Below are 26,616 nucleotides of genomic sequence, written 5' to 3' on the forward strand. Positions count from 1 at the left end.
GCTCCATACGGCGGCTTTCTTTATTCTCTTAATATGTAGTGGTTAGGTTCAATAAGTAGAGAGCTTCGAGTTTAGCGTAAAGGGCAGCTCTGCGGTACCTGGGGACAGTGGTGCTGGGGTTTTCACTGAGAAGCATGTCCATGCTGACAGGGCTGTTACTGTTCCTCTCACTGCTCTCATATCCACTCTCCATCCGCTGGATCAGCCTTGGTTGCTGCTCTGCTCCTCTCAGAGGGGGCGGAGCTGAAAGACGCCTGGCCAGCGGGTTATACATGCCCCCTGCCCCATCCATCACATTTCCTGCCTGCACCACGGAAGCCCCTGGGGTCTCAGTTCCTGCCTCCGTGACAGTCTCTTTGGCCCCCAGGGGCATGCTATCCTTGGGCAACGGGGACGCGCCCAGCGAAGCGTAGCCGTCCCGTTGCCCGGGCCTCTCCTGGCTGAAGATGCTGTCGATGTTTAGGATTTCTCGTCTAGGTTTCCAGGATGGCCGGTAGCGCCCCCCGCTGGAGCTGGACTTGGATTCACTGCTGGTGCTCTCATCCTCCCAGTCCCTGGCACACGCGCCCACTTCGGAGCCCCCCACGCCAGAGCTAGAGGAGGAGGAGAGGGGCCGGCGGTGGGTCACTATGCCCACCTCCTTATAATCCTGTGAACGGCCTGTGGAGGGGGGCCGTGGAGTGGATAGAGCGGGGGGCTGCTCTTTCAGGACCTCACCTAAGACACAGGACACCAACATATTAAGAGCGGAATTGTGGATTTCCCAACAGTATGGCAAAGATTCATACACAGTCCTTTTTGTGTGCGTGTGTGTGGATGTGTGCATTTGTGTGCATCTGTGTGCATGTGTGTGCACCATGTACACGTCTCCTAGCCATACCTGCAGAGTCCACGCTGTTCTGAGAGCCACTGCTGTCCTGGTTGCACACCACGGTTCCCTGAGACTCGGATGAGAAGTGGGAAGCCATGGAGTCATGGTGTGAGCGTGAGTGCTTATAACTGTAACTGTCTGTGGAAGAGTCTGTGCGTGTGTCACTGGAGATAGATGGCTCCCTCCCTGAAGACAAAATAATGACAAGGACATTCAGTCATGGACACAATGACATTGAGACAGCAAGCTTTTTTTTTTTCCTGGTCTCAATTCCTCTTTCTCCTCCTTTCTCCCCTTGTTTCCCTCTCTCTCTCTCTCTCTCGCTCTCTCTCTCATACCAGAGTCTTCACTGTCATAACCAGCTCTGCTGCAGTGGTGCAGGTCTAGCTGAGTTGCGGGCACATCCTGCGATGCCACAGGCGTCCCTCTGGGGTCAGCGTACAGCAACAGCAGCGGCTGGTAGTGGCCCTTTATACAGCGTGACACGACGTCCTTCCACTTGGGCCCAATCTAACAGAGTCCAGCACCCACCCACCAAATACACACACACACACACACCAATCATCTTTAGAGAGCAGAAATATAAATACTATAAGTGAACACTCTTTAACCTGCACTCCCTGCCATTACCTCTTTCACATGTGCGTCATCAAAGTACATCCACTTGCGTATCTTGGTCTGGAAGAAGAAGGTGGAGTAGTGCTTGCCGTAGTAACACACCATGCCCACCAGGTAGAGCTCTGATTGCTTGGCCCGGTCATCTGTCACTCTGTAGAACAGCTGGGGTGGGACAAGTGAGAGAGGATCTGCTTTGAAGTCTATGATGCAAGTGGACAGCTCACCATTCAGATGTACGGAGCCGCCCACCCTATCCTCAATGACTAAATCATGGGGGAAGGGCAAACTGACTTATCTTTATGGAGGGGGGGGTGCCCTGAGTTACACAATCACAGTGACACTTTAATGAATACATTTAACTCAGCTATATATCCATATTAATCACTGGAGTGAAGCTACATGTTTACAATTTAATCTTGTAAGCAAGGTCAGAACATACATGAAACTTGCTCCTGCCTTTCAGATCATTTATGAAATCTGCTCCAAATGCAGAATTCACCTCTGCAGTGGGAATGCCTACTGCAGGAAAGAATACATGGGGTTTACATATGTGCAAGGTGAAATAAGGCTTGTACAGTTCTATGGTTATGGGGCGAACATAATCAGGGAGAAGAGAGGAGTGTGTGTGTGTGTGTGTGTGTGTGTGGGGGGGGGTCTTACATCCCCCAGACGCAGGCAGGTGCCCAGGCTGTGGATGACGTCTTCGGCAAGATCCGAGTGGTCCGAATCCCACACCAGGCCAATGCTGATGATCTCAGGAGAGTTCATCAGGACCCGGCGAATGCGCAACATCTCACCGCAGTTACTCTGCCAAATACAGACAGACAGAGGCGCCTCTCTGTGAGTGTGTGTGCGCACATGTATGTGTGTGTGTGTGTGTGTGTGTGTGTGTGTGTACACAAGAAAAAGACACAGAGAGAACACATACGTCAGCTCAGTCTGAGTTTGTGTGCGAGTGTGTATAAGTGTGTGAGAGTGTGTGCTTGAATGAACAAGAGACGGAGAGAGAACGGGAGAAAGGGAGTCTTTAAGAGTGGCGGAATGGTCCAGCGAGGCCTTATGTTCAGCACCCAATGTTCTAGCAGCTTTTTTTGAGTCATCGCCCACTGCCGTGCGGCTTGGCACTGACAATGCGGAAACAGGAGGAGAAAACCCTGCGAGCGGTGCTGCTGCCAACCTGACCTCTTCCCACCCCAGCACTGCTTTTGTGCAGTGGAGAGAGAGAAGGCCAGCAGGATGGCACTGGGCTGGCACCAGACCTGGGCCGGAAGGGATTAGACAAAGAGTGCAGTCCTCAGAACTCAGCCACAGAGCATCACCCCCCTCTCCCATCTCTCACTCTCTCTCTCCCCCTTTCACTCTTTCTCTCCCATCTCTCTTGCTTCTCACACACACAGAACAGCCAGTGACTGCCTAATAAGCTGTAGCACTGAGAGAAACACCCAGTATTCCATTAGCTGACAGTCCAAGTTGCTGAGCCTGTCATGCAGAGTGCCAAGAACCCACAGGCTTCAGCCTGGAGCCTAGGCTGAGCTCCCCACTGCAACTGCAGCCGTACAGAACGTCAGAATTCCCCTTACGCTGCCTTCAGTTCAGGCAGTTTAGAGGATCAATTCAGGATATCGAGTCAAGCATTTATGTGAGGAATCATCACTGAAAGCACAATTAACCTGAAAGACTGATCTATAGCGAATCCCATAGTGTGTGTCAACTGCTCAAGTGGTGGAAATATTGTGGACCACAGAGACAGGCTATTTTATTTCATGCTGCATCTATATGAAATGAGCAGGGAAGTGGAGCGCAGTGCAGACATACAGTATGTATGAAGAGGAGAGGTTTGCAGTATTGTTGTTTTCCAAAGCCAAAGACTGGACACCAGCAAAAACAGACCCTGCTTTTCCCCAGTGAAGTATAATATGGGTAAAAAATGATTCATAATATATGTGTTGGAGCGTGAGGGCATGTATGGGAGTGGATGGGCATGTGTTGGAGTGTATGTATATGTTTGGGTGTGTGTTGGAATGTATGCGTGTGTATGGGCATATGCTGGAGTGTATGTGTGTATATGGAGGTGTAGGGGTATGTATGGGGGTGTGTTGGAGTGTATGCGCGTGGATGGGCATGAATGGGTGTTTGATGGAGTGCGTGTGCATGTGCGTGCATGCTCACTGGGCAGTTGCGCAGGTCTCCCATGGTGCTGGCATTGCGGAGCAGCTCCCCAAACATGTCCGGTGTAGGCTTCTCCCTGCACTCCAGCATGCGCACGGCCTGGTTACTGCAGCAGAGGGAGGCACACACACAAACAGGTCCTCAAGCACCAGGAATCATTTGCACCCTAGCATGTACTTTACTGACAAAGGGTGCCATTGCACCTGATTATTAGTGTGTGTGTGTGTGTCTGTGTGTGTGTGTGTGTGTGTGTGTGTGTGTCTGTGTGTGTGTGTGTGTGTGTGTGTGTGTGTGTATTGTAGTAAAGGTAGTCAAGGTTTGTAAAGGTAGTCAAAATTGAAATACGGTGCACTGATGTATGCATGGCTTCCAGAGAAACAGAATGTTTCAGACAGAGGTCTTACATCAGTTGTTGAAGCAAGGTGTGAAATATCCATCCATCCATCCATCCATCCATCCATCCATCCATCCATCCATCCTTCCTTTCTCTCTCTTATGCAGCTTGAATAAGTATTCAACATCTTCAAAATAATACTGCGTAGAACCACCTTAAACTGCAATACCAGCAATAAGTCATTTGGGGTGAGTTTAAGAGGAACTGTTTAGGAGTAATTGTTACCCATTCTTCCTGGCAAATTTGCTCCAGGTTGTTCAAGTTGGTTTGTGGACTGCAATTTTCAAATAGTGTCACAGATTCTCAGCTGGATTTAGATCTGAACTTTGACTTATAGAGCATTCACATTTTGGAAGTTCAACCACTCCTGTGTTGCTTTGGCCTTGTGCTTTCTGAAAGGTGAAGTCTCTCCCTAGCCTTTTAGATGACCGAAGCAGGTTGTCTTGCAGTATTTCCCTGTATTTTGCACCATCCATCCACCCTTCAGTTCTAACATGATGCTCAGTACCCACTAAAAACAAGCATCTCCACAACGTGACACCACCATCTCCTTACTTCACTGTTGGGATGGTGTTTGCTAATGGGTAGTATTAAGCTCGTGCCATGGCTCTGTACGTCTCCACTTTGTTCTCATCTGACCACAGAATGTTTTGCTGGCTCATTCTGAGGCTTTCGGGCAAATTGCAGGCAGGCTTTGACGTTTTTTTTTTTCCAGTAATGGCTTCTCTCTAGCCATCCTCCCTTAAAGGACATTTGTATGCAGAGATTACTGGTGCAGTGTCACTCGAGTCTCAGCCACTGAACTCTGGAGCTCTTTCAAAGTGACTGCTGGCCCCTCTGTGGGTTCTATCAGAAGTCTACCTCTTGCTCTGATGCTGAATTTTGAGGGACGGCCTAGCCTAGGCAGCGCCTGGGTGGTATGATGCATCCATTTCCTCACAACACTCCAACAGTGTTTACTGGAATATTCATTATTTCATATGCTTTTCCTATCTTGTGCATGTTTAAAGCGTTAGCTCTAATTTTCTTAGAATGCGATTTGATCTTAGTTTTCAGAACTTTTCTTCAGATTCATCTGAAGTAAACCTGGAGTTTGCACAGCATAGGTGGTGAATATATAAGCAAATAGCATTATTCATTTCTGTCATAGAATACTTTTTACATAAAACCCAATATCACTTTAACTGAATTCATTTTGAGGGTCAGTCTTGAAATAAAACGACAGCACAAAATATCAAATATTTTTTTGTAATCCAGATGGATGTGATGATAAAAGCAGAAGAATATTTTTGTATAAAATATATATCTAAAAAATATATAAATATATGTATATAAATGAACATTGGGAATACAACAAGCACTACAACTATTATTGACCACCACACAGTCATGGCCTCAAATGTGAATGCAGCACCATTTATAATTTAAGAATAAATCTTCCTGAAAACACTGACAGCCCACAAATACATACAACACTGTAGGGTTATCAGACACAGTCACTTTAAATGTATCTAATAAATGGGGCAAATGTAACAATGTAGTTTTCATGGAGACAATCAGATACTGTCTCTTGGTAGATTGGTAATCCCTGGAGACAAACATAGCCGCACTCCCTCTATAATCGACAGGAGCCGCAGCCCGATGCTCTGATCGCAGCGCTTTACTGGCTAATGTCTCCCTATGCTCGGAGAGATAGCATATCTTTATGGTTCAGAAATATCTCTCCAGTACTGCCTCAGCTGTCAGTATGTCTTGATGAGAGGGGAAAGTGTGCTGAGATAGATTCCCAGAGGTTTAACAATGTTTGCTTGCACACACAAAGATAAAAGCAGACATACACATTGGCTTAAATCACACAGAGGGGTGAAAGCATACCGTCTCAGGACGGACATTACCTACTGTAGTAGCATTCACAGAAGAATACCAATTAACCCTAATAATGAATGGGTGCAATGACCTTCTCTTTGCAATTAAAAAAATTCCAATCGGGAGCTCAGCGTGAAAGTGGGTTCTGCCCATCATCAAGAGCTCACTGGTTCAAACCCTGCTGATGCCACAGTCATCAGTGACTCTGGTGGCATTACTGTCTATGAGAAAATGGACCACAATAATGTTCTGATCACATATATCCATATATTTCTTATGCTGAAATGCTTAATAAACAAATCCATCAATAAAATGTTGATTGGCATTCAGAAGGTTTGATATTTTTAGATCTAAAATTTGATATTGCATGCTATTCATTTCAGCACTAATGTAAAGGACAAGGCTATGAAATACCTACCAGCTGTGTTAGCGATAATTCTGGGGATCTCTATAGACCCACTTCAAAGAATGAATCAGGGGACTCTGGTCATTCCCAGGGAGAAACATGGCTCAGACAGGATTTATTTATGAATCATTTGACAGTGAAGAAAAAAGGCTGATCCATCTTGTTGTCCTTACAGCTCCACAAATGCATGTACATCATAATCTTTCTTTAACAGCCTCCTTATTTCAGGTGCTCAGGAAACCATTCAGGGATATAAAACAGCAGCTTGTATCTTTTATTTCATAAAATATGGTGGCAATTAAAACTGATTTAAGCTCAGTGAGAAAGCGACAAATAATACAGCCCATTGCTGTGTCACTTTCCAGTTCACACAGCACTTCTCCAAATTAGGACCATAACACATTTGACAGCTCACTAGTGTAAATGATGAAATCTCCACTGTTTCATTCCTCTGTGGTGGGCATAACATAAAGCAACATCATTTAGTATTTAGTTATTGAGTTTGACCATTTCAACTGATCCCATCAGATTTTGCTCACCTTGCAATGTCTTCTAAATATGCCTGACTTTACACTGTGTGTGAGCCTGGCCAAGCAATTTTTTAACCAGCAAGCTCAAGTAGTAATCTCTGAGTCCCCCAGGTGCATGTGCTGTAGAAAATGCAGCAGTGTATTAGTTTAGCAGCTTTCATTTTGCTGTATAACACCATATTATTGTCGTATAACACCAAACTGAAACTTGGGTGCGGATTTTGCTTTCTGTTGTGGGTCTGTGGGTGTGGGTGGGTATGTGGATACTCTGGGTGTCCTGAGTGAACACCACAGGCAGCAAGCAGGGGAACAGGCATCTAGCACACAGCAGGAAGGGAACACTCTGTACTATTACTTACTGCCACACAATGACACAATCTACTGCAGTGTGTGTGTGTGTGTGTGTGTGTGTGTGTGTGTGTGTGTGAGTGAGAGAGAGAGAGAGAGAATGCTGGAATGTGTGTGTGTGTCCTTCACACATACTCAAAGTTCAGCAGACATCAAGCAGGTCTAGGGTCTGCCAGGTTGGGAGTACTGAGAAGAACACACTTCGCTGAAGCCCTAGTCTATTATGGAGGTCAAAAGATGTGGCTTGCTCGAGCAAAAGCTTTTAGAAGCTGTTTCAATAGATCACCTGGTTTTATTAGTATGAGACTTTTAACCTCTGTCACCACCAGCGAGGGCACAACAATGGCCCTGACAGACATAGAAACAGTTCTCAAGGCTTACCTGTATTTTTACAGCACCCTTGACAGGTGAGGCAGTTATACAGTGGGAGGAGAGGGGTCAACAGCTAGCACTGCCCATCATCACAAAAGAGCAAACAAATAGGAGTGTTTAACCAATATCACCTAACTGACAGTGGGCAGAATGTTTGAGATCCCCAAACCCCAACCCCACTGCGCTCATTGGGGATGGACACTGTGGAAGGCTTGGGCCAGGCAGTGTCTGTGTGTGTGTACACACACACACACACACACACACACACACACACACACACACACACACACACACACACACACACACACACACACACACACACACACACACACACGAGCCTAACAGAGTCACCATGTCAGTGGGGCAGTGGAGATGTACCTAGTGCAATAAAACCAACTAATTGGATAATATAAAGTCTTGGGAATGCTAAACAGAAGAAGAAAGAGCAAGAGAGACAGATAGGAAGAGACAGATAGGGAGAGAGACTGAAAGGGATATGGAGACAGAGAGAGGGAGAAAGACAGTGAGCAGTCATGAATTAGATGAGCTCATGAAATATTTTACGTTTTATAATTTAAAGATAGACCTTAGAAAATGGTTGAAATCATATATCTTAATTCTAAACAGAATTTGATTTCTAAAAGTATTACATTCAGCTAAAATATTACAACATATTAAAGACAGCATAGCAGAGCAGAGCATAGCATAGCAGATTTACCAGGCTATCTCAGTAGAAAGGACAAACACCAGACCAGAAGGGAGCAGGAAATGATAAAGAAAGGAAGAATAACAGGGACAACTAAAGACCTCAACAGGAGAAAAGTGTAAAGACAGGGATTCCAACGGGGGGCTGGTGGGATCAAATTAATTAACTCAGTAGACAGATCTGTGTTCTCCACATTTGGGGTAAGGAAACACCTGCTACAGGTGAACACTGTCAATCAACATTTAATACTGTCTTTCTAGAAGAAAGCTACAGTTAAACTACAAAAAAATACCAGTTAAAGATTTTAGCTAGCTAGCTAAGTTATAAAAAACGACCAGCTAAAGATTTTAGCTAGTTAGCTAAGCTGCTAACCTGGAAAAAGTGACAGTTGGTCAAGCCCATCCCCCATTGGTTAGGCTGTTGGCATTTTTTAATAATTTGTTACAGTGTATAGAAATGGCTAGAGTAGCAGCAGCCTGAGCATTTGAGTTTCCTCTCTGAGAACAGCAGGCAGCAGTACAAGCTGAAAACACAGAGGGAACATCCACACAGTGTTTAAAGACTGTAGTGCACTTAAAGGGAAAACACTGAAAACACAGATGTGTGGCATTCAGACATTTGCTCACACCACAAACACATTACAAAGCATGGGATCTGTAAGGGTAAACAGATCTACATATTTAAGGACTTTGGAAGTTACTAAAATAGATTTTTGACAGTCAACTTGTATCAGAAAAGTATTGTCATGGTACAAGGATGTGAGCCAGCACTAAAACAGTTTGATGAAGTCTTCCTTTTCCTCAAAGAGCAATGTGAGAGTAACAGAACTACGGGTCACAGTTTGCCCCTCCCACCCACACACAGGGCAGAGGATGCATCAGAGCCCTCCCTCACCCATAGGGTAGAGGACACGGCCCCCTCAGCCCACACTGCCCCTACCCTGAGCCCACACCTCAGCACCACTGTAGCCAAGATCAGAGACAGCCTCTCCCTGTTAGAGATGGACATAGTAGGACTGAAGGAGCAGGGGCAGAACCAAACCCCGCAGAGACCAGCGGAGCCAGACCAAACACTGAAGGTGACAGTGCAGGAGCTGAGACACAGACAGCCTGCTGGAGATGGGAGAAGAACTGAGAAAGGAGCTTGCACAGTGCAGGGACAGTGCAAAACAGGAGCTAGTAGAGCTGCAACAGGAATTGAAACGAGAGCTGTCAGGACTCAGACAGGATATACACGAAAACGACACCATCATAGTGGCTATTAAAGCACAGCTGCAATCTCACTCTGCCCACACTGAGCATGGCTGACCCTATCCCAGCCCAACAAAGCCCACTCCCAGTCCCACAGAGCTTGCTCCTAGTACCGCACATCACCCCCCTGAGCACCATAGTGCTTGTTCCTATCGGCCTGCACCACCTATATGATCACCATCACTCCGCACCACCTATATGATGGTGCACACGTGATCAAAGAGTTTGCTAAAACACTGAAGGCTGTGGCACTGGGGTGAGATGTGCACACAATCACAACTTATACAGGCGAGCATCCAACAGTGCAGAGGCCTTCAACTGACAGCATATCCACTAAAAGCCCACCTGCATACAAACTCCATTAGAGAATCACCTGCCCCTACTAGCACAGCAGACACCATCAATCAGATTTACATTTCAGCTCACCGCAACCAGCCAGTCAACAGTGTTACCCTACAACTCCCCACCCCCCACCCCCACCCCTGCAGTGCAGCCTACAGCAGCAATACAGTTACGCTCGATTCCATCAGAGGAACACACTCCAGTCAAGAGACGGGTCAGATCAAGCAATTACTGCAGTACATCTGCACCAGACTAAAGCTGCAAAGCCTCATATGAGCCTCTAAGTTAATATTTCTTTTTGCCCCCACAGAAACAACTATGACAATGTAATCAGCAGAAATGGAAAAGAACTTCTGCAGAAGTTCACATTTTCCAAACTAAAAAGAAGGCAATTGGTTTGATCAAGACTGTCTATTAATATGAAAAAGCATGGCACACCCTCAAGCAACTGACACTAATCAATAAGTCAAAACAAACCACTTCTGGGACAACCATACCTGTAACATAGTGAAAACAAACCAGACACTCATGTTTGGCATTTCCCTGCGTGTTTTAAGGCAATAACAAAAGGTGTTGTCAAACAAGTGCCAAATTAAAATGTTCAGAAGGTAAAAACCAGAAAGAACAGCACCCAGTATACAGGGAACATCAAGAGAATAGTCAAAACAGTCAAAAGCTAAAGTACAGAAATACAAAAATACAAGGCAGACAAGCAAAAGGGAAAATCCAAAACAGATGACCAAAAAAAAAACAAAACCCCACAACAGGGAAATACCCCAAAACAAAGCCTACAGACAGAGAACAATCAGTATATCACTGAATGTTGGCAATTCTTCACAATGAGTAGAAGCAAAGTCCAGGTTTAAATATTCTTTGTAATTTGATAGCAAATGGGAGACAGGTGAAACAGTTGAATAATCTGGTGATATAGATAAGGGAAGGAGATGATGAAAATGTGGCATGTCCTCCCAATGGCTCCTGGGAATTTGACTCCCTGTCACAAACTACATACACAACTGAATCGGCAGGTGGGGAAGAGACAAAAACAACCTTAAAAACAGAGACCATGAAGAACTGGTGATATCAAATGAGGGCATTTAGACAACTTATTTCCAAACTCTCTGCCAGGAAGTAGAGTCAAACGCAAATCCTCAACAAAGTCATATAAATCAAAAAATGGAGAAATTAGAATTAGCTGTTAAAGATAACCAAACCCCATTAAACTTCTTTATTTAGAGAAGGAACTTATGGAGAAAATTAATAAACTAAAATTTAAAAAAAGCATTTGGGTCTGATGGTTTACTGAATGAAATGATAGCAACTTCAAATTTCATTTGGCTATTATAAATAATCTAAAACCTGGTTCTGAGTGTAGGTTTCTTCCCTGAAATCTGGAGTCAAGGCATCTGTGTGAACAGTAATCTGGGATTAATATGTCGCATTTTAAACTCTAGATTTCTGAATTTACTAAGCACAATGTCTTGAATAGAAGCCAAACTGTATTTATACCAAATTACTACACCATTAGTAATATTTACATCCTACACACCCTAACTGCTAAATATGTTGTCCAAAATACACGCAAAACATTTGCATGCTTTATAGACTTTACAAAGGCTTTGAATTCCATCTGTCAAGGTTTATTTTACAAAATGATATAAAGTAGTATAGGGGATAAAACATCTCATTAAGTCAATGTACATGGGAAATAGGTATGGTATAAAAACTGGCCATAAATGAGAAAATTTCCTCTCTCAGGAATGTAGAGTGAGACAAGGCTGCTATCTAAACCCAACACCTTTTAATATCTATATTAATGAATTGCCAAAAATACTATAGGAGTCTACAGCTCTTGGTCTCACTCTGCATGATCCAGAGAATAAATTCGTGCTCTGTGCAGATGACCTGGTTCTGCTGTCCCCCACTGTACAGGATCTGCCGAAGAACCTGAACCTGCTGGAACAGTACAGCCAGACCTGGGTCCCAGCAGTAAACCTAAAAAAGACTACTGTCATCATATTGAAAGAATCCAGATGTCAGGGATCAAAACACATTTACATTAGGTGTCAACAATACTGAATATTCGAACAGTTATAATTATTTAGGGATCAAAATGATTTCTTCTGAACATTTTAACTGATGAATGAACTGAGCAGAAAAGCATGCAGGGCTTTGTATGCGATAAAACAACACATCAGAATTTAGCTAAAACTTTTTGATTCTGTAACTGTTCAGCATTAACTCACACCAACACTACACATGCTCAGGATCAGAACATAACAGCAAACCCAATCAGAATCACCCCTAATATAAAACAACTCAAACAAAACTATATCACTTATTTAGAAACTCAATCAAAATCACAAAGTAAATTGGAGTGTTATCTGGCCCTAAACTGATAGTACAGCATGGCAGATTACCTAAGCACACTGTCTGATTCAAAACTGAGCTCCATCCTGACCGAGTACAGACTCAGTGACCAACGCCTGGCCATAGAGGCCGTCAGACATAAACAGTCATGGTTACCTAAAGAACAGAGACTGTGCCAGCAGTGCCAGGACAATAAGACTGAGACAGAGCTGCACTTCCTAACTGAATGTACACAATTTACTAAGATTAGAACTAAATTTTGAAAGAATTAGTCATATATTCCCCAAGCTTAAAAGTCCTGATAAGGAAATGCTGCCGTATGAGTTGGTGGACATAAAGAGATCAGCACACTGGCAGCATTGTACGTTCACTCCTGCCACAGGCTGAGGGACAGTGAATGACCATATCAGATACCATACACAACACAGTTTAATCTATTATTATTATTGTTGTTGTTGGTGTTCGTATTGGTGATAGAAGTAGTAGCAGTAATAAATAAGTAATAATGGTAATAGGAGTAATTATTATTATTATTATTATTATTATTAGGTAATATAAGAATCCCTACCTGCTATTTCCTGATATACGATTTAAAATATTTAAAATCTATTTTACTTTTTATTTACCATGTTTAATTCTTCATTAAAGCTTTGGCAATTAAGTGTGAATATGTATCATACTAATAATGCACCAATGAACTGAATTAAACTGAATTTAATTGAGAGATAGGGAGAGAGTCAGAGGGGAGAGAGGGAGAGAGAGAGGGTGGGGGGGCTACAAAAGGTAGAGTATCGAGTGAAATTAATCAGAGTAAGTGAGTGAGAGTGTATGAGTGAATGCGTATGTAGGCGTGTAGGGCTGAGGGAAAAAAAAGCCTTCCTCGCCGAGTACTTCCTTTACACCGTTCTACACGATGGCTCTCACCGGGCTGACATGTTCAATGACAGCTAATAACCTGTGATAGAGAGCCCCATTGCGGCTGTGCAGGCTTAGGCCTGCTACCTCCAGCGCAGTCATCCATCCCCTGTCCTCACACCCACTCAGCCAACAAAGGAGCCATAAGGATGGTGCATGTCCCCCGCTACACGAGCTCCCCCCTCCACGCAGCTTCTCGCGGCCCAGCACTGACAGACCCGGCAAATAGTACCAATAGCGGTGAGGCACGCCTCCTGCTGGAGACGCCTGCTGCCAGACTGAGAGTCAGGCATGCGTGACTTTGTGTGATTGACAGCACGGGCCCCCACTTACCACAGCGATGTGGTGGAAATGTAGTGTACCATCTGGATGAAGGGCAGTGGGTCTGAAGTGGCACCACAACTACTGCACACGCACTGAGGGCAGCAGAGAAATCAGCAATGAAACACGAGTGAATGCGCACTGTAAGTCTCACATTAAACATTCATTTGAATAAAACACAGCACATAGGTGCACAACAGCATGGAACAACTTCCTTTCCTCCTGTGTGTAAGAGTGAGTGAGCAGGTCATTTTGGATCTCCTGGTTTCTCTACTTCATGCACGCTGAACGCAAGTACTGTCATATACAAAACTGCCATCTCTGACCACAGTTTGTGACCTTAGCATTGCAGACCAACTGCAAACTTGTGAAAACTGTTCCTGTTTACACTGTTGACTGGATTTGTAGACTCAGCCACACTGGGATTTCTTAGAAATATGTTTCACCATGTCTTGCAGAAATATCTAACGCTGTTCTGTGGGGTTTAATGGGAGAGAATAAACTGCAAGAGATCAGGCACAGCTGTTACAGACCTGTTCAAACAGTGTCATGGCAAACTTCTGGTGTGGGATGCAGTGCTTGGCTGTGCAGATGTCCTCCTTAGTCTCATCGGAGATGTGAAAGTGTATACGCATCAGGAGGTTCTCCTGCAAGGAAAACAGACATTTGACACTTCTCTGTCTGAGTGTGCACGCGTGTGCATGCTGTCTGACTCAACTGTCTGGGGTGTTTGGGATGTTTTCTAATGGGGCTTTGTTGATGTGCATTGTGAGAGAACGAGTTTCGAATCTTATCGCGTCAAGCAAGTTGTGTGGTTCGCTTTGTTGATTCATTTTTCACTGTCAGCACTCACTTCACGTTAATCTGATCAAGGGAAAAGAACACATCTATATTTCATGCGAATCATTCTGATTCCCTTGCTGAACAAATTTAAAATCAATCGATCATGCTGCTGCCTCCCAACAGAGATACAGCCTGTGAAAGAGACAGAAAGAAAGGGAGGGGAGAGGAAGCAAGGAAGATAGAGAGAGAGGAGAGAGGGGGAGAAAGAGAAAGAACGAGGTGAGGAGATAGAAAGAAAGACCAGCAAGCAGAGAGGAAAACTATACATCAGCTCCCACTCCTGCTCCTTCTCTTCCCCCTTCATCTGCCTGACCACTGGCCATGCCCACCATATTCACTCTGTATCAACCTGCACTGAGCGTACTGGCCCCAGCCCAGCAGCCGGGTTCACATGCAGGACCCACACTAGCCAGCGCACCCTGGCAGCTGGCTCGTGCCTACAGAGTCAAGCAGCACTTGCCTTCACAAGCCCTGGAAAAAATAAACACTATTGGTACCTAAAGTGCGTGTCATTTCCTGCTCCTGCAAAAATAGGAGATCTCCCATCTGCAGCAGAGCAGATGTGCAGACGGGTGTGCGTGGGAGGAGCGGAAATGAGGAGTTACGGCCTCTCCTCTCACACTCGGAGAGGGAGCAGGAGGCGGCAGGCAGGAGCGGTGTGGTGAGGGCCTGGCCCCGTGCCTGACTCTGCCTTCTATACGAAACAGTCAAATAAAGAGTGAATTCATGGCAGCGGCTGGATTCAACAGCTCCTCGGATAAAAATAATCAAACGGAGAGCAGCGACAGAAGCTGCCTGGTGCTCCAGAACTACTGGAGAGCTGCTAATTGAACTAAATAACACTTTGATGATGTCGTCTTTTGTGACCTTGGAGAAAGAGCACTGCTGCTTTCACAAATCTATAGCGGAAAAGTCCTGACCTACACAGAACCGGCTGCATATAAATGGGTAGTTAAGAATGAGCCAATCAGAGGCTCTCTTGGTCAGCTATCTTGATTGGACAGCTCAGCTGCTCAGCTGTGAATGATCCTTCAATTGCTTATTTGCTTAAAAGCAATTATCAGTATTGATGTTTAAGAAGTGCGTCCTTTAAGGCCATGAATGTTAGGTAAACTCAGTCCATGTGCCTTAATCAAGTACAGGCTAATAATCTGGTTTGTGGATTAGAGGAGTGCGTTAGCCTGGGGAGGACAGGCCTAAGAGTAATAGCATCTCTCCAAAACACCCCTCACATACTTGCTGTTCATACAAACACGAGTGAGCTGATTAATTCAATTACAGACCACAGTCGGGGCACTCTTTATACCCCGAAAAAGACTGTGATGTTTATGTTCTACAAACATGTTTGTCATTACACAATGAAATATCAACCCTGAAGTGCAATAGCAAAGACAACACTTTCATATTTCATTTTGTCATGGTTTTTACCAGGCTGTGACAGCTGGACTTATCTTAAAATGATTTTAAAACATAAGGAAATAGCCTCAACCCCCACTTGCCTCATATCAGCTGTCTTAAGTTAGGTTTAATGTGCCGTGTGCCCTAACTGCTTCCAGTGCCTATAAAAAGACATCACCTGCTAAGTACCTGCTAACCACCCAGCTGAGTTAAACATCACTTACAGCAGCGTAACGTCCTCCGACTCCGTGTGTTATCTCAACCTGCACACCTCCCTCTCCCACACTCCTTACTCTGACTGCACAAACAGCAACACTAAAAGAAAAGCTCTTTTAGATCTCCAGTCAGGGATGATAGGATTCGTGAGAGATTAAATGGGGGGGGGGGGTTTCAGGTCAGGAGATGAGAGGAAAGAGCTGACAATACAGTTTCAGGGAGAGAGATGAAGTTATGAAAAGATGGTGTGATCGACAGACTGAGTGGCGGAGAGATGATAAGATAAGGGCAGGAGGAACGAAGACAGCGGGAAGAGGCAGGCTCTTACGAAGCACTCGGCGGCGTCGTCCATGATGCCCAGCTGGAAGCGCTGCTCGTCCTGGTAGGTCTTGGCCAAGGCGGTGCGCAGGGCGTCCGACGGCAGAACCTTCTCACTGCTGAACTGGAACTGGGCAAAGATGCTCTGCAACACACACACGCACATGCACACATGCACACACACACACACACACACACACGCGCACGCACACACACGCGCACACACACGCGCACACACACGCGCACACACACGCACACACACACACACAGAGACACACATGCTGTAAAAGCACACTGAAGCTGGGATGCGCACATACACTCCCACTCACACTCACACACAAACCAGCACAGCCCTCATCAGCACACCCACTCCCTGTGCGATGGTAACACTCACTCATTCTAGCTGCAGTTGCACAGTTTACCTTCACACAAACTTAGCAAGTGAAAACAACACTGGTGCACATTTAACCCCTTGTCTTTCAATTGTTTCGAACAGAAAGGACAAGTCTGTAGCTACAGCTCAAAGTAACTTCAGACCAGTGTGTAAGCTTTAAAAAAGGACATTTAAAAGACTAAAACTGTCAAGCAGTACTCTATTTCCCAGTCCATCAGCACTGGCGCTGGTGTTGAACCCTCAGAACAACCATCGTAAGAGAAAACAAGCTCATCTCAGTCCAGGGAGCCCAGGAGACGCAGGGACAGGACATTAGCATCTCCAGCCACGCAAAAGTAGCAGAAGCTTGGCACACACATCCACTGGACAATGAACCCAGGATGATAAAGAACCCCACAATGACACACCTCCACAGTAGGGAGGGTACGAGTAGGGGGATTCCCCAGAGCAGGGCGGGCTGCCGCCATGGGGAGCGGTGATGCAGCGTGATGACTGCAGCAATGCACCAAGAAGAGCCAGAACGGGGGAGGGAGGGAGAATGAGAGCTTAGCCCACGGAGCGTGAGCTGGACAAGGGGAATTTTCCACCACTGCACCCCAACCCCCACCACCACCCCTATCATCAACTGACAGTGTGTACACCACTGAAGCCTGCTCTGATGCTCTGATTGGATTTTTCCAGTTTTAAGTGGATTTTTGAATTTTTGGTTTTAATGCCTTTCGTTACAGCAATGCACACACACTCACTCTCACTCACACTTGCATACACACACCCTCCCTTTCTCACTATCTCAAACATACAGTCTCTCCATTGCACTTCCACGCCATCATTCCCTCCCTCTCTTCCTCAGCTAATGAAACACTCAGGAGAGACGAGGGCCAAATGGAAGTCCGCTGTGTATGCGGAGCACATACATCACACCCAGCAATCAGTCCTCAGACTGCTCCCAGCTTCACTGTGTGTATGCCCGTAGCAGTGCTGGCCAACATACATCCACAGAGTGTGTGTGTGACTATGCTGACCATGACACATTGACAGAATGGCAGACTCGTGTGCGTGTGTGTGTGTGTGTGTGTGTGTGTGCACTGAGAGTGCTTGGTGGAATAATGTACTACAGCTGGAGCAATGGGGGGGTGAAGCTGAGGACACAGAGGTCAGTGCACGTGACCCCATGGGAATAGGATTCGTGCAAGCGCACAGTCAATCTGCTGATCCAAGTGGTAGACTAAACCATCAGTGCTGGAGTCAAGAACACGCAGGCAGAAATACTAACACACATACGCACATACACAGGCACATGCAGACACACACACACACACACACACGCCCCACTAGAGCCTTCATTGTTAGTTGTAGGCCCTGAGGCATCGCCTGTGAAATGAGACATTAACCTCCACTCAAAGACACAAGTCCCCAGTCCAGAGTATCAGCACATAGCACCGCACTGCTCAAACTCACAAGGACAGTGAGAATATGCAAAAATACACACACACACACACACACACACATTTGTATGCACTCTCGCTGTCTCTCCTGCCTTCTCTCGCTCTCACACACATGGATGCGCACACACACACACCTCCAGCACGCTCTCTCTTACACAAAACACACATCACTACAAAGTAGCAAAAGTGCACTGCTCAGAGCCTGCTTTTTAGGGATGGACCTTTAAGCAGTAATACCATCTAACACCCTAGCAGCTTCCACCTACATCTAAAAACTGCCTATGAAGACATGTTCAGAGAATATGGAGCATGACGCTTGAAAAAAGAAGTGACATATATACCGTAGGAATTAATGTGTTTGTGTGTGCACGTGTGTGGATGTGTGTGAATATGCTTATGTGTATGTGCTTGTGTTTGCATGATTGTGAGTGCATGCATATGTGTGTGTGTGTGACAGCATTTTTCTGCTACTGGAGTATATGCAGTCTAGCAAGTTTGCACTAATGATATCAATGATATCAGAGTTTACATAGCAGTAGTAACTTAGTATGTATAGAGGCAACCTCTATAGTAAGTGTTTAGTAATAAACATACTTCCCGCATTATTGTCGTTTGTGTGCATTATCATTAACCTAAAATTCAACACATTGTGTGGTTTGTTTGTTTTTTTAAACTTTTGCAGTAATGTAGTCAGCAAAAATGACCTGCAACTCATTTACTGCCAATCGCTAAACAGCCAAATGTGTGTAATGCCTTTGGATGCTCAGGGCTCTGCCTTGGTAGAGCATGTCTCAGGTCTGTGTGGCTCTTGGTGGACAGCCAAGAACTTTTACTGCTGGGTCCTGCAATCTCTGGGGAAAAACCCAGCTCTGAGAGACAGGGGAGAAATATTCACAAATAAGAAGACCAAATAATGTACTATCGTAATATACTAGACTTGTTATTTACCATATATACTCTGTATCTAATTGACTTTATCTGTTTTCAGTTAATGCTTTTCTCATTTGTTTAAGCTCTCCTATGCAGTTTTGCCAAGAGGAGAATGGGTTTTCCGAGTCTGTTCCTCCCAAGGTTTCTTCTCTCACCCCAAGGGAATTTTCCTTGCTGCTGTTGCCCTTGACTAGCTCATTGGGAGTCTAGACCTGCTTCCTGTAAAGCTGCTTCAAGACAACGTCTATTGTTAAGATTGCTATATAAATAAAATTGAATCAAAATCTACTGAAAGAGCAGAAGTGACTTTGGGTGTGTGAATGTGTTGACAAGGGAGAGTGAGCAGAGTATGAGGAACTGCCCGGAACCACAGGGCCCACAGGTACAGGGCCTAGATAGGGTCTGGTAAGGCCATGGATAGGGTCTGGGTATGTATACACACACACACACACACACACACACACACACACACACACACACACACACACACACACACACACACACACACACACACACACGTCTCCACATTGTAGACTCAAATCTACCTTCTTTCATTTTATTGGGCATGATTAATACTGGGCTGAGCAGAATGCCTTCAGAAGTCACTTTCTGCCTTTTGCTACCCAATCCTCTGGGGTGTTATGTTGGAGGACACTGAACCAGGAGATGGACGCTGAACAAGTCCAAGCTCATCTGCAACCTCAGGCCAACCAGCAGACAACTCGCAGCCCTTGTTTCTCGAGGTTCCTCAAGCTATCATCAGGCACACATAATGACATCTTCACACCATTAAGGACTTTAACCTTTAACTCCTCATATACTCCAAGCACCCTTCAGTGGTTCCAGATTCTCACTCCTCTGGCTTTTTACTTTTCAGATTAGTTTCAAAGTAGTTATTCACAGTACTTTCCTGAACAATATGCCTTAAGAAAAATAACATAATAATAAGCATGGGGGCTAAATTCTGTAAGAAAACTAATTTTCAAGAGGACACACAGACTTTATCAAATTAATTTCACAGACATATCAAGGCCAGTGATCTCAGTCAGTGAGCTCCCAGTGTTTCTGTTCTGCCCAAACGAAGACAAGTGTCATGCCTTAGACTCACTCATAGGCCTCATGGTGTTATTTTCCTAATTGTAACAAGGGGAAGAAGATCTATTTTTAACAGAATAAGGAAATTTCTGCCATTGATGCATGTGAAGAGGATTAATACATTATGTAAGAATGGAAGTGAAGGAAAGTGGGAAAAAGGGGAAGAGTCAGGAGAGTCAGAGAGAGAGAGAGAGAGAGAGAGAGAGAGAGAGAGAGAGAGAGAGAGAGAGAGAGAAGTGAGTGAGAGAAGTGAGTGGGGTGTGGGGGGGTGTGGTGTATATGTGGTGTGTGTATTTGTACGTCAGTGATGTGTGTATGCGTCATGGTCTGGCTCTGTATCACCAGAGCCCAGCTTCCCATCTATGGTTCCTGCTGCCTCAGCACTTCACCCACACACTTAATTAAGGAAAAGAAAGAGAGAGAGAGTGGGAGAGAAAGAGAGAGGAGAAGAGAGAGTGGAGCAGAAAGAGAGATGAGAAGAGAGAGAGAGTAGAGGACAAAGTGGAGAAGACAGTAGAAAAGTGGAGGGAAAAGAGAACAGAGACGAGAGAGATGAGACTGGAGGAGAAAGATAGAGAAGAGAGGGAGTGGAGAACAGAGAGAGCTAACAACTCTGGCATTACAACGAACTCCATTCATTTCTTACACACTCACACACTCATCCCTACACTAGAAGGACATATGGTACAAAGAGACATATTTCATGCATCAAAAAGTTTTCCACCTTAACTTTGTCCTCCCCTTCATACACACACAGTACACTCACGCCTCACCACATGTAACAAACATTCATAGGCGCCACCATATGCGAGACAGTCTGCTTCTCAAGACGTAACCTCCTCTAGCCTGCCAATGTGAGATTCACAGGCTCCCCAGCAGTAGTCTCTCTCCCTCTTTCTCTCACACCCACACGCACACCCACACACGCGCACACACACACACACACACACACACACACACACTCACTGCGCCATAAGGCTCCTCTGTGCTCATATGCCACCACAGACTGGTGTCTGGCTTCCTTCTTGGGGTGATCCTCACACTGCCCAACAGGGTCTAAGACTTATCTTGTCTCCATGGGTTCCCAATAAAGCCATCAACCAATTCCAGTTCACACAGCCCCTGGGGAACCTGCAGGAACCTGCTAGCCCCTCCCCTCTTTAACCACCAACAGGCCTCCAAGGCAACGCACAGGCAGGTAGGGGCCATTATGGCAGGCCATTACAGCAGGCCATTATGGCAGGCCATTACGGCAGCAGGTGGGCGGGGTAAGACCCATCAGGGTGAGGAGTAGCCAGGGTAACAGGGAACCGTGGCAACACTCAGACCCAGAGGGCAGCCGAGGAAGCAGGCAGAGATTCCAAGAAAAAGAGTTAAGAATTGGCAACACTGCAAGGAGACTGGCTCAGTGACAACATACCAGCTATCACAGGAAGAAGAAGGCAAGAAATCAGAACCTTTACAGGGGGCTCAATTTGTGCCCTTTATCCACTAAGGCAAAATAAAATGCAGTTAGCTGATGTGTTGTTATTTTCAGAAATAAACATCCACGTACAAAAGGAGAAGGCCTTTTAACACAGAGCCATGGCTAAAATTAGGATCACTCAGAGAAACGTCAGCTGTTAGGCTTCTACGGGTGAGACAGGGCCCATAAATAGCACTTCCACATTTAGCCTGGAGGCAACAGCACCACAGAACTTTGTGTGAGCTCATTACATATAATTTAAAAAAAGGGTGAACTGCATTTTGCAGTTCCTCTTACTCCTCTTACCTGACTCACTCTTATGCTCACTCTCACGTTCACTCTATTTTTCTTCACAGGAAAGGGAAACAACTTTGTCAACAGATGGAGAGAGAGAGAGAACAGGGCAGAACATGATGATGCTGACAATGATGAGGAACTCATTTTGGGCCAGTCAGGAAATGAGTCTGCTACACTCTTCACCTCCCCATCCCCTGCTGGAACATCAGTTGCACTAGGCATGGAGGTATTTCTCCAGTATTTCTGGGAGGACACACCCTAACCCTACACATCCTGCTCCTGTGACCAGCTCACTCCAGCTCAGTTCTTTCAGAAGGGCTAGACGTGCACTTACCTTCAGAGCACAAAAGATGCACGAGTCCTCCATACACTTGTGGTTGGTAAGTTGCCGGAAGCTCCTGCGGAAGATGTCAAGATGCCAAAGAACCTGGGTTTGAAGAGAGAGATCCAAAATGTCGACAAAGAGAATGACAGCAGAAATCCGCCTCTGGATGTGACATAAGATCATGTGACCCATCTGCAGAGAAGAACAGGAATGGAGTTTCTTTTTGACACAAAGAAGAAAGGAATGGTGTTTGGTTAGAAGAATCACCATGCAAACAAGCAAAGCCATCATGAGGCTCTTCACATGGGCAGTGCAGTCCACACCCCCAATAACCTCTCAGCCAAAATCAAGATGGCATACAACTGCTTTAAATCTGTGTCTCCTCCAAACACATTTTCACTCAATCCATGCACATCTGCCCTTTACAGCATTACCCCATGCAGTCCTGTGGTTCTATGGTCCCAGAGCTCTACATCTCTATCCCGCACTCGATCGCTTTGCCCGAGATACCGGCAGTCCTTCGGTCGCCCTCAGTCATAGAGGCATGGTGCCGGCAGCCTGCAACACTCCACTTAGTCCTCCTCACAGCCTGGGAACTGAGCACCTTCCCGCAGCCTAACCGCCCCAGGCCGAGGAAAAGCTCGGAGCAGAGAAAGAGGCTAGCGACCAGAGCCGAAGACCCGCGGAGAGAGGGAGAGAAAGAAGTGAACGCTCACTGAGAGAAAAGGCAAGTGAGAGAGAGCTGTGATCACAGGACACCTAGTGCTGGGGGGAGGGGGGTAGAGCAAGATAGTTGCAGAGATGTAAAACTATGAAGTGCTGACACTAAAGACCAAAACAGTATGTAAGCAGGAGGTGTGTGTGTGTGTGTGTGTGTGTGTGTGTGTGTGTGTGTGTGTGTGTGTGGGTCGGAAGGGAGGGGGGAGTCTATTCTCTATGCATGAGCACTGGTCTTCAAGGCATTGGCCTGTCAATTAGATTAATTTACATTCACCCTACACAGTGAGATGGAGTGAGGCAAGAGGGTGTAGTGAGCAGACAGCACCTATACACGCATTGAGCCATCTGGAAGCCCAACCCTGGTCTCTGTCACCCCCACGCCCCACACACACAAACACACACACACACACACACTCACACTCACACACTCACACACACATCCTCTATTCACCCACCTCTTGCTTTTGCACAAACAATCAAGCCACGTGCCTCACAGCTGGAGAGCAGCACCTATTACACATCCTCCAGCATCTCACTCGAGTCTCGCTCAGTTCGAGTAGGCAACAACAACAACAAAAAAAAACATGCCAGAAAAGCTGCAGGGTCATCATTTATATGGAAATCAGTGACATCCTGCAAACACTGTGTGGTGGGCACACATGACCCAGCCAGATGCCATGACTAACACCAGGGGCTGGCGCGGGGGCGCTGCCCTCAACACCCCTCACTGCGTCTGCCACCCTGGAGCTCAGAGGGCTGTGTGGACCTGTATCTCTGCATCACTACTTCAGCCTTCAGCCACTCAGGAGGGACCAATCTGTGGCTAATGACTGCCACGTAGCGACACCTGATACACCTAGCTCTCACTCCCCCTGTGTTTTCAGTACTTAATCACATTATCTCTCTCTGCACAGTTTGATTATAGATGCAAACTGTCCCATTGCAGTGTCTCAGATGGAATATTGATATTGCTGATTTTGACTCACACATGCACATACACACAAACCCCAAAGAACTGGCACAGCTTGTCTGATTCTCATTCTCAGCTATTCTGGCAGGAGTTCTGGGCATTAATGGACAGTTGATTCCAGTCTCCCAGCAGAACTCCAGTCTCCCAGCAGATCTCCAGTTTCATCTCTGAAGCCTCTGTAGCTGTGCTCTGAGCCCTCAGCCAAAGGCACTCACTCACCTTTTCATGAAACCCCCCTGCCCTCCTCTTTCACATGACCTTATGGTTCTGCAGAGGGGATCATATCCTGAAGAAAAAGGAGGGGGAGAGGATGAGGAGGGGGAGGAAGGTGAAGCGCTGTGAAACACATCAGCATGTGAGGTAAAATGTACAAAAACACTGATGCACACTGCAAGTGTGAAGCATTATGAATTTTGGGGCAGACTTACGGCACGCTACACATGGACATAAAGATGACGTAAGAACACTTTATTACAACCCGATAATTATCACTAATAGTGCTTTGAGAAAAAACGTTCTTATCCTAGGGTCTGGAATCAGCATCAAAAAATGTAGTATGTTTGTACTGACCAATCAAGAAACTTCTCTAAAGTTATTTTGCATGTGCATGAACTGCATATAAAAGGTTGATCCAAGGGAGGGGCTCTGCTTGGATGCACTTAACAAAACTAACATCAAGCAGCTTTCAAACGCACTATTAAATGGACTTTTACCCAGTTCACCACCACATATACCCAGAAAAGAGAGCACTTCCATAGAACACAGCTGCATGAGAGTTTCATGAAAGCTCAGGATTAACCTTTCACTATCTGCTCCCCGAGTGCACCGTGTTTCTGAGTGGCAGTAAGAAAAGAGAGAGGAAAGAAAGTGTGAGAGGCATAGAGAGAATGATTGGTGGATAGAGAATGAGTGGAGAACAAAGAGAGAGTGAAGGACAGAGACACAGAGAGAGAGAGGGGGGGGGGGAGAGAGAAAGAGAGACTTCAGACCTCCAACATCCTTGAACAGCCAAGCTAGTGGTTCCTCATGTGCAGAGTACAAAAACACCCCAGCCCCTCATTGGTATGCATACACACATACATGTATATACTTTCACACACACACACATGCACACACACATACACACACATACACACACTACTGCAGCAAGCACTGAAGATGCAGCAAGCAGGATGTGCTAATACAGGGACACAGTAGTAACGGTGGGTTCCGTCTCATTTAAAAAGCCTAGAAAGCACTGTCTGATGATGAGGCGTGTGCTGGGCCACGATGACCGTGGAACGGGCTGCGTTAATGCACTGGCCAGTGACCTTGTGTGTGTGTGTGTGCATGCATGTGTGTGTGTGTGGGTGTGTGTGCACATCTCGCGTGGGCAGGCTGTGATGACTCAGAGTGACAGACGCAGACTCTCTCCTTGTGCGTCAATCGCCAATCGATCAGCAGCAGCTCCTCAGGGGAAGGTGAGTATGCAACAGTGCACATAGAGAAAAGGTTCTGTAGCGGAACTGAACCTGCACTCACTATCACTACTCTGTGTGTGTGTGTGTGTGTGTGTGTGTGTGTCAAACACAGTGACAACTCCTCCACCACCTACACAGAAAGAAATATATTACATAATATATATTAAGACAAAAACTGTGGAACTAATAAAGCAGTACTTTTGTTTTTTAGCAATCAAATCGAATCACATTTCCCTGGGTGTGCTAAGATATCATGTGCAGGAAAATGACCAGTTAGCAAGCCATGGGAAAATAAAACAAGGAATTTGTTTAATAAGCCCCAAAGATACAGAGATTTTCAGTGCTCATCCACATAATCATCTCTGCATGCTGAGGAAGAGGAAGGGCAACACAGAATGTCACTCACTGCTCCCACATGGACAGGCTCCTCACTGGAGTGAGTGATGCTTCAGCAAACAAGCAAACAAGCACAAGTCTAATACATGAGAAACAGGCCAGGATGGGGAAGAAGGGAAGACGGGAAGAAGGGAAGAAGGGGAGAAGGGAAGAAGGGAAGAAGGGAAGAAGGGGAGAAGGGGAGAAGGGGAGAAGGGAAGAAGGGAAGAAGGGGAGAAGGGAAGAAGGGGAGAAGGGAAGAAGGGAAGAAGGGGAGAAGGGAAGAAGGGAAGAAGGGGAGAAGGGAGAGAAAGAGAGAGGGAGTACTCTTCTGTGGAAGAGTTCCTCAGAGCATCTGCTTCCTGCACTCTCTGCCCAGCCACCCTGTCACTCTACCACTGTTGGCTCATCCCGCAGCCCACGGGGTAATTAATATGACCGACATTCTATTGAATCTTTGGGTGCGAGGGATTCATTTTGTGGGATCAGTTCTAATTAAACCTTTTTGTTTAATTCTGTAAAGTCGAGCCTTGTGCTCACGCTTGCTCTCACCTATTGTTTTCTTCTTGGGTCCCGCTTTAGCTCCACCTAAATGTCTCAGCACTGTGGTAATGAAGCACAAAGCTTATTTGTTCTGTCTAAATAGATGAAACTGTAAGTCAAATATAGAGTAATATTAATATGTGTAGAATGGTGTTCTTACACATTCATTACAATAACAAAAAAGATTCCCTGAAATACATATTTGAATAGATGAGGATAACCCAGACATCACATAAAAACATGTCATATCTTAACCAAACTTTGTGACTGACAGCTCATGACCTACTTTATCTCACTGTGGAAAAAAGGCCCATCAGCAGAGGCATGCTTGTTTGGGCCCTCTC

The 26,616-nt window shown here is 45.7% G+C and overlaps 1 protein-coding gene across 15 annotated transcripts in view; it reads right to left on the minus strand.

Annotated features, from left to right (window-relative positions):
- Window positions 1-26,616, minus strand: part of usp54b (ubiquitin specific peptidase 54b) — a 69,834-nt gene that overhangs the window by 12,558 nt on the left and 30,660 nt on the right. For 4 of the 15 annotated variants that reach the window (XM_035533883.1, XM_035533882.1, XM_035533881.1 and 1 more), the window contains 10 exons: window positions 22,214-22,306; window positions 16,264-16,398; window positions 14,012-14,125; window positions 13,491-13,573; window positions 3,659-3,770; window positions 2,150-2,296; window positions 1,502-1,651; window positions 1,210-1,381; window positions 881-1,057; window positions 99-717 (listed from right to left, as the gene is read on the minus strand). In XM_035533883.1, coding sequence (XP_035389776.1) covers window positions 99-717; window positions 881-1,057; window positions 1,210-1,381; window positions 1,502-1,651; window positions 2,150-2,296; window positions 3,659-3,770; window positions 13,491-13,573; window positions 14,012-14,125; window positions 16,264-16,398; window positions 22,214-22,306 — 1,802 coding nt within the window. Of the gene's footprint in view, window positions 1-98; window positions 718-880; window positions 1,058-1,209; window positions 1,382-1,501; window positions 1,652-2,149; window positions 2,297-3,658; window positions 3,771-13,490; window positions 13,574-14,011; window positions 14,126-16,263; window positions 16,399-22,213; window positions 22,614-22,638; window positions 24,087-24,113; window positions 24,181-26,616 lie in introns of those variants that run through there. The other 11 variants (XM_035533891.1, XM_035533884.1, XM_035533888.1 and 8 more) reach the window with 9 other exon arrangements.

The sequence above is a fragment of the Electrophorus electricus genome, chromosome 14 (genome assembly GCF_013358815.1).
Source record: "Electrophorus electricus isolate fEleEle1 chromosome 14, fEleEle1.pri, whole genome shotgun sequence".
NCBI lineage: Eukaryota > Metazoa > Chordata > Actinopteri > Gymnotiformes > Gymnotidae > Electrophorus > Electrophorus electricus.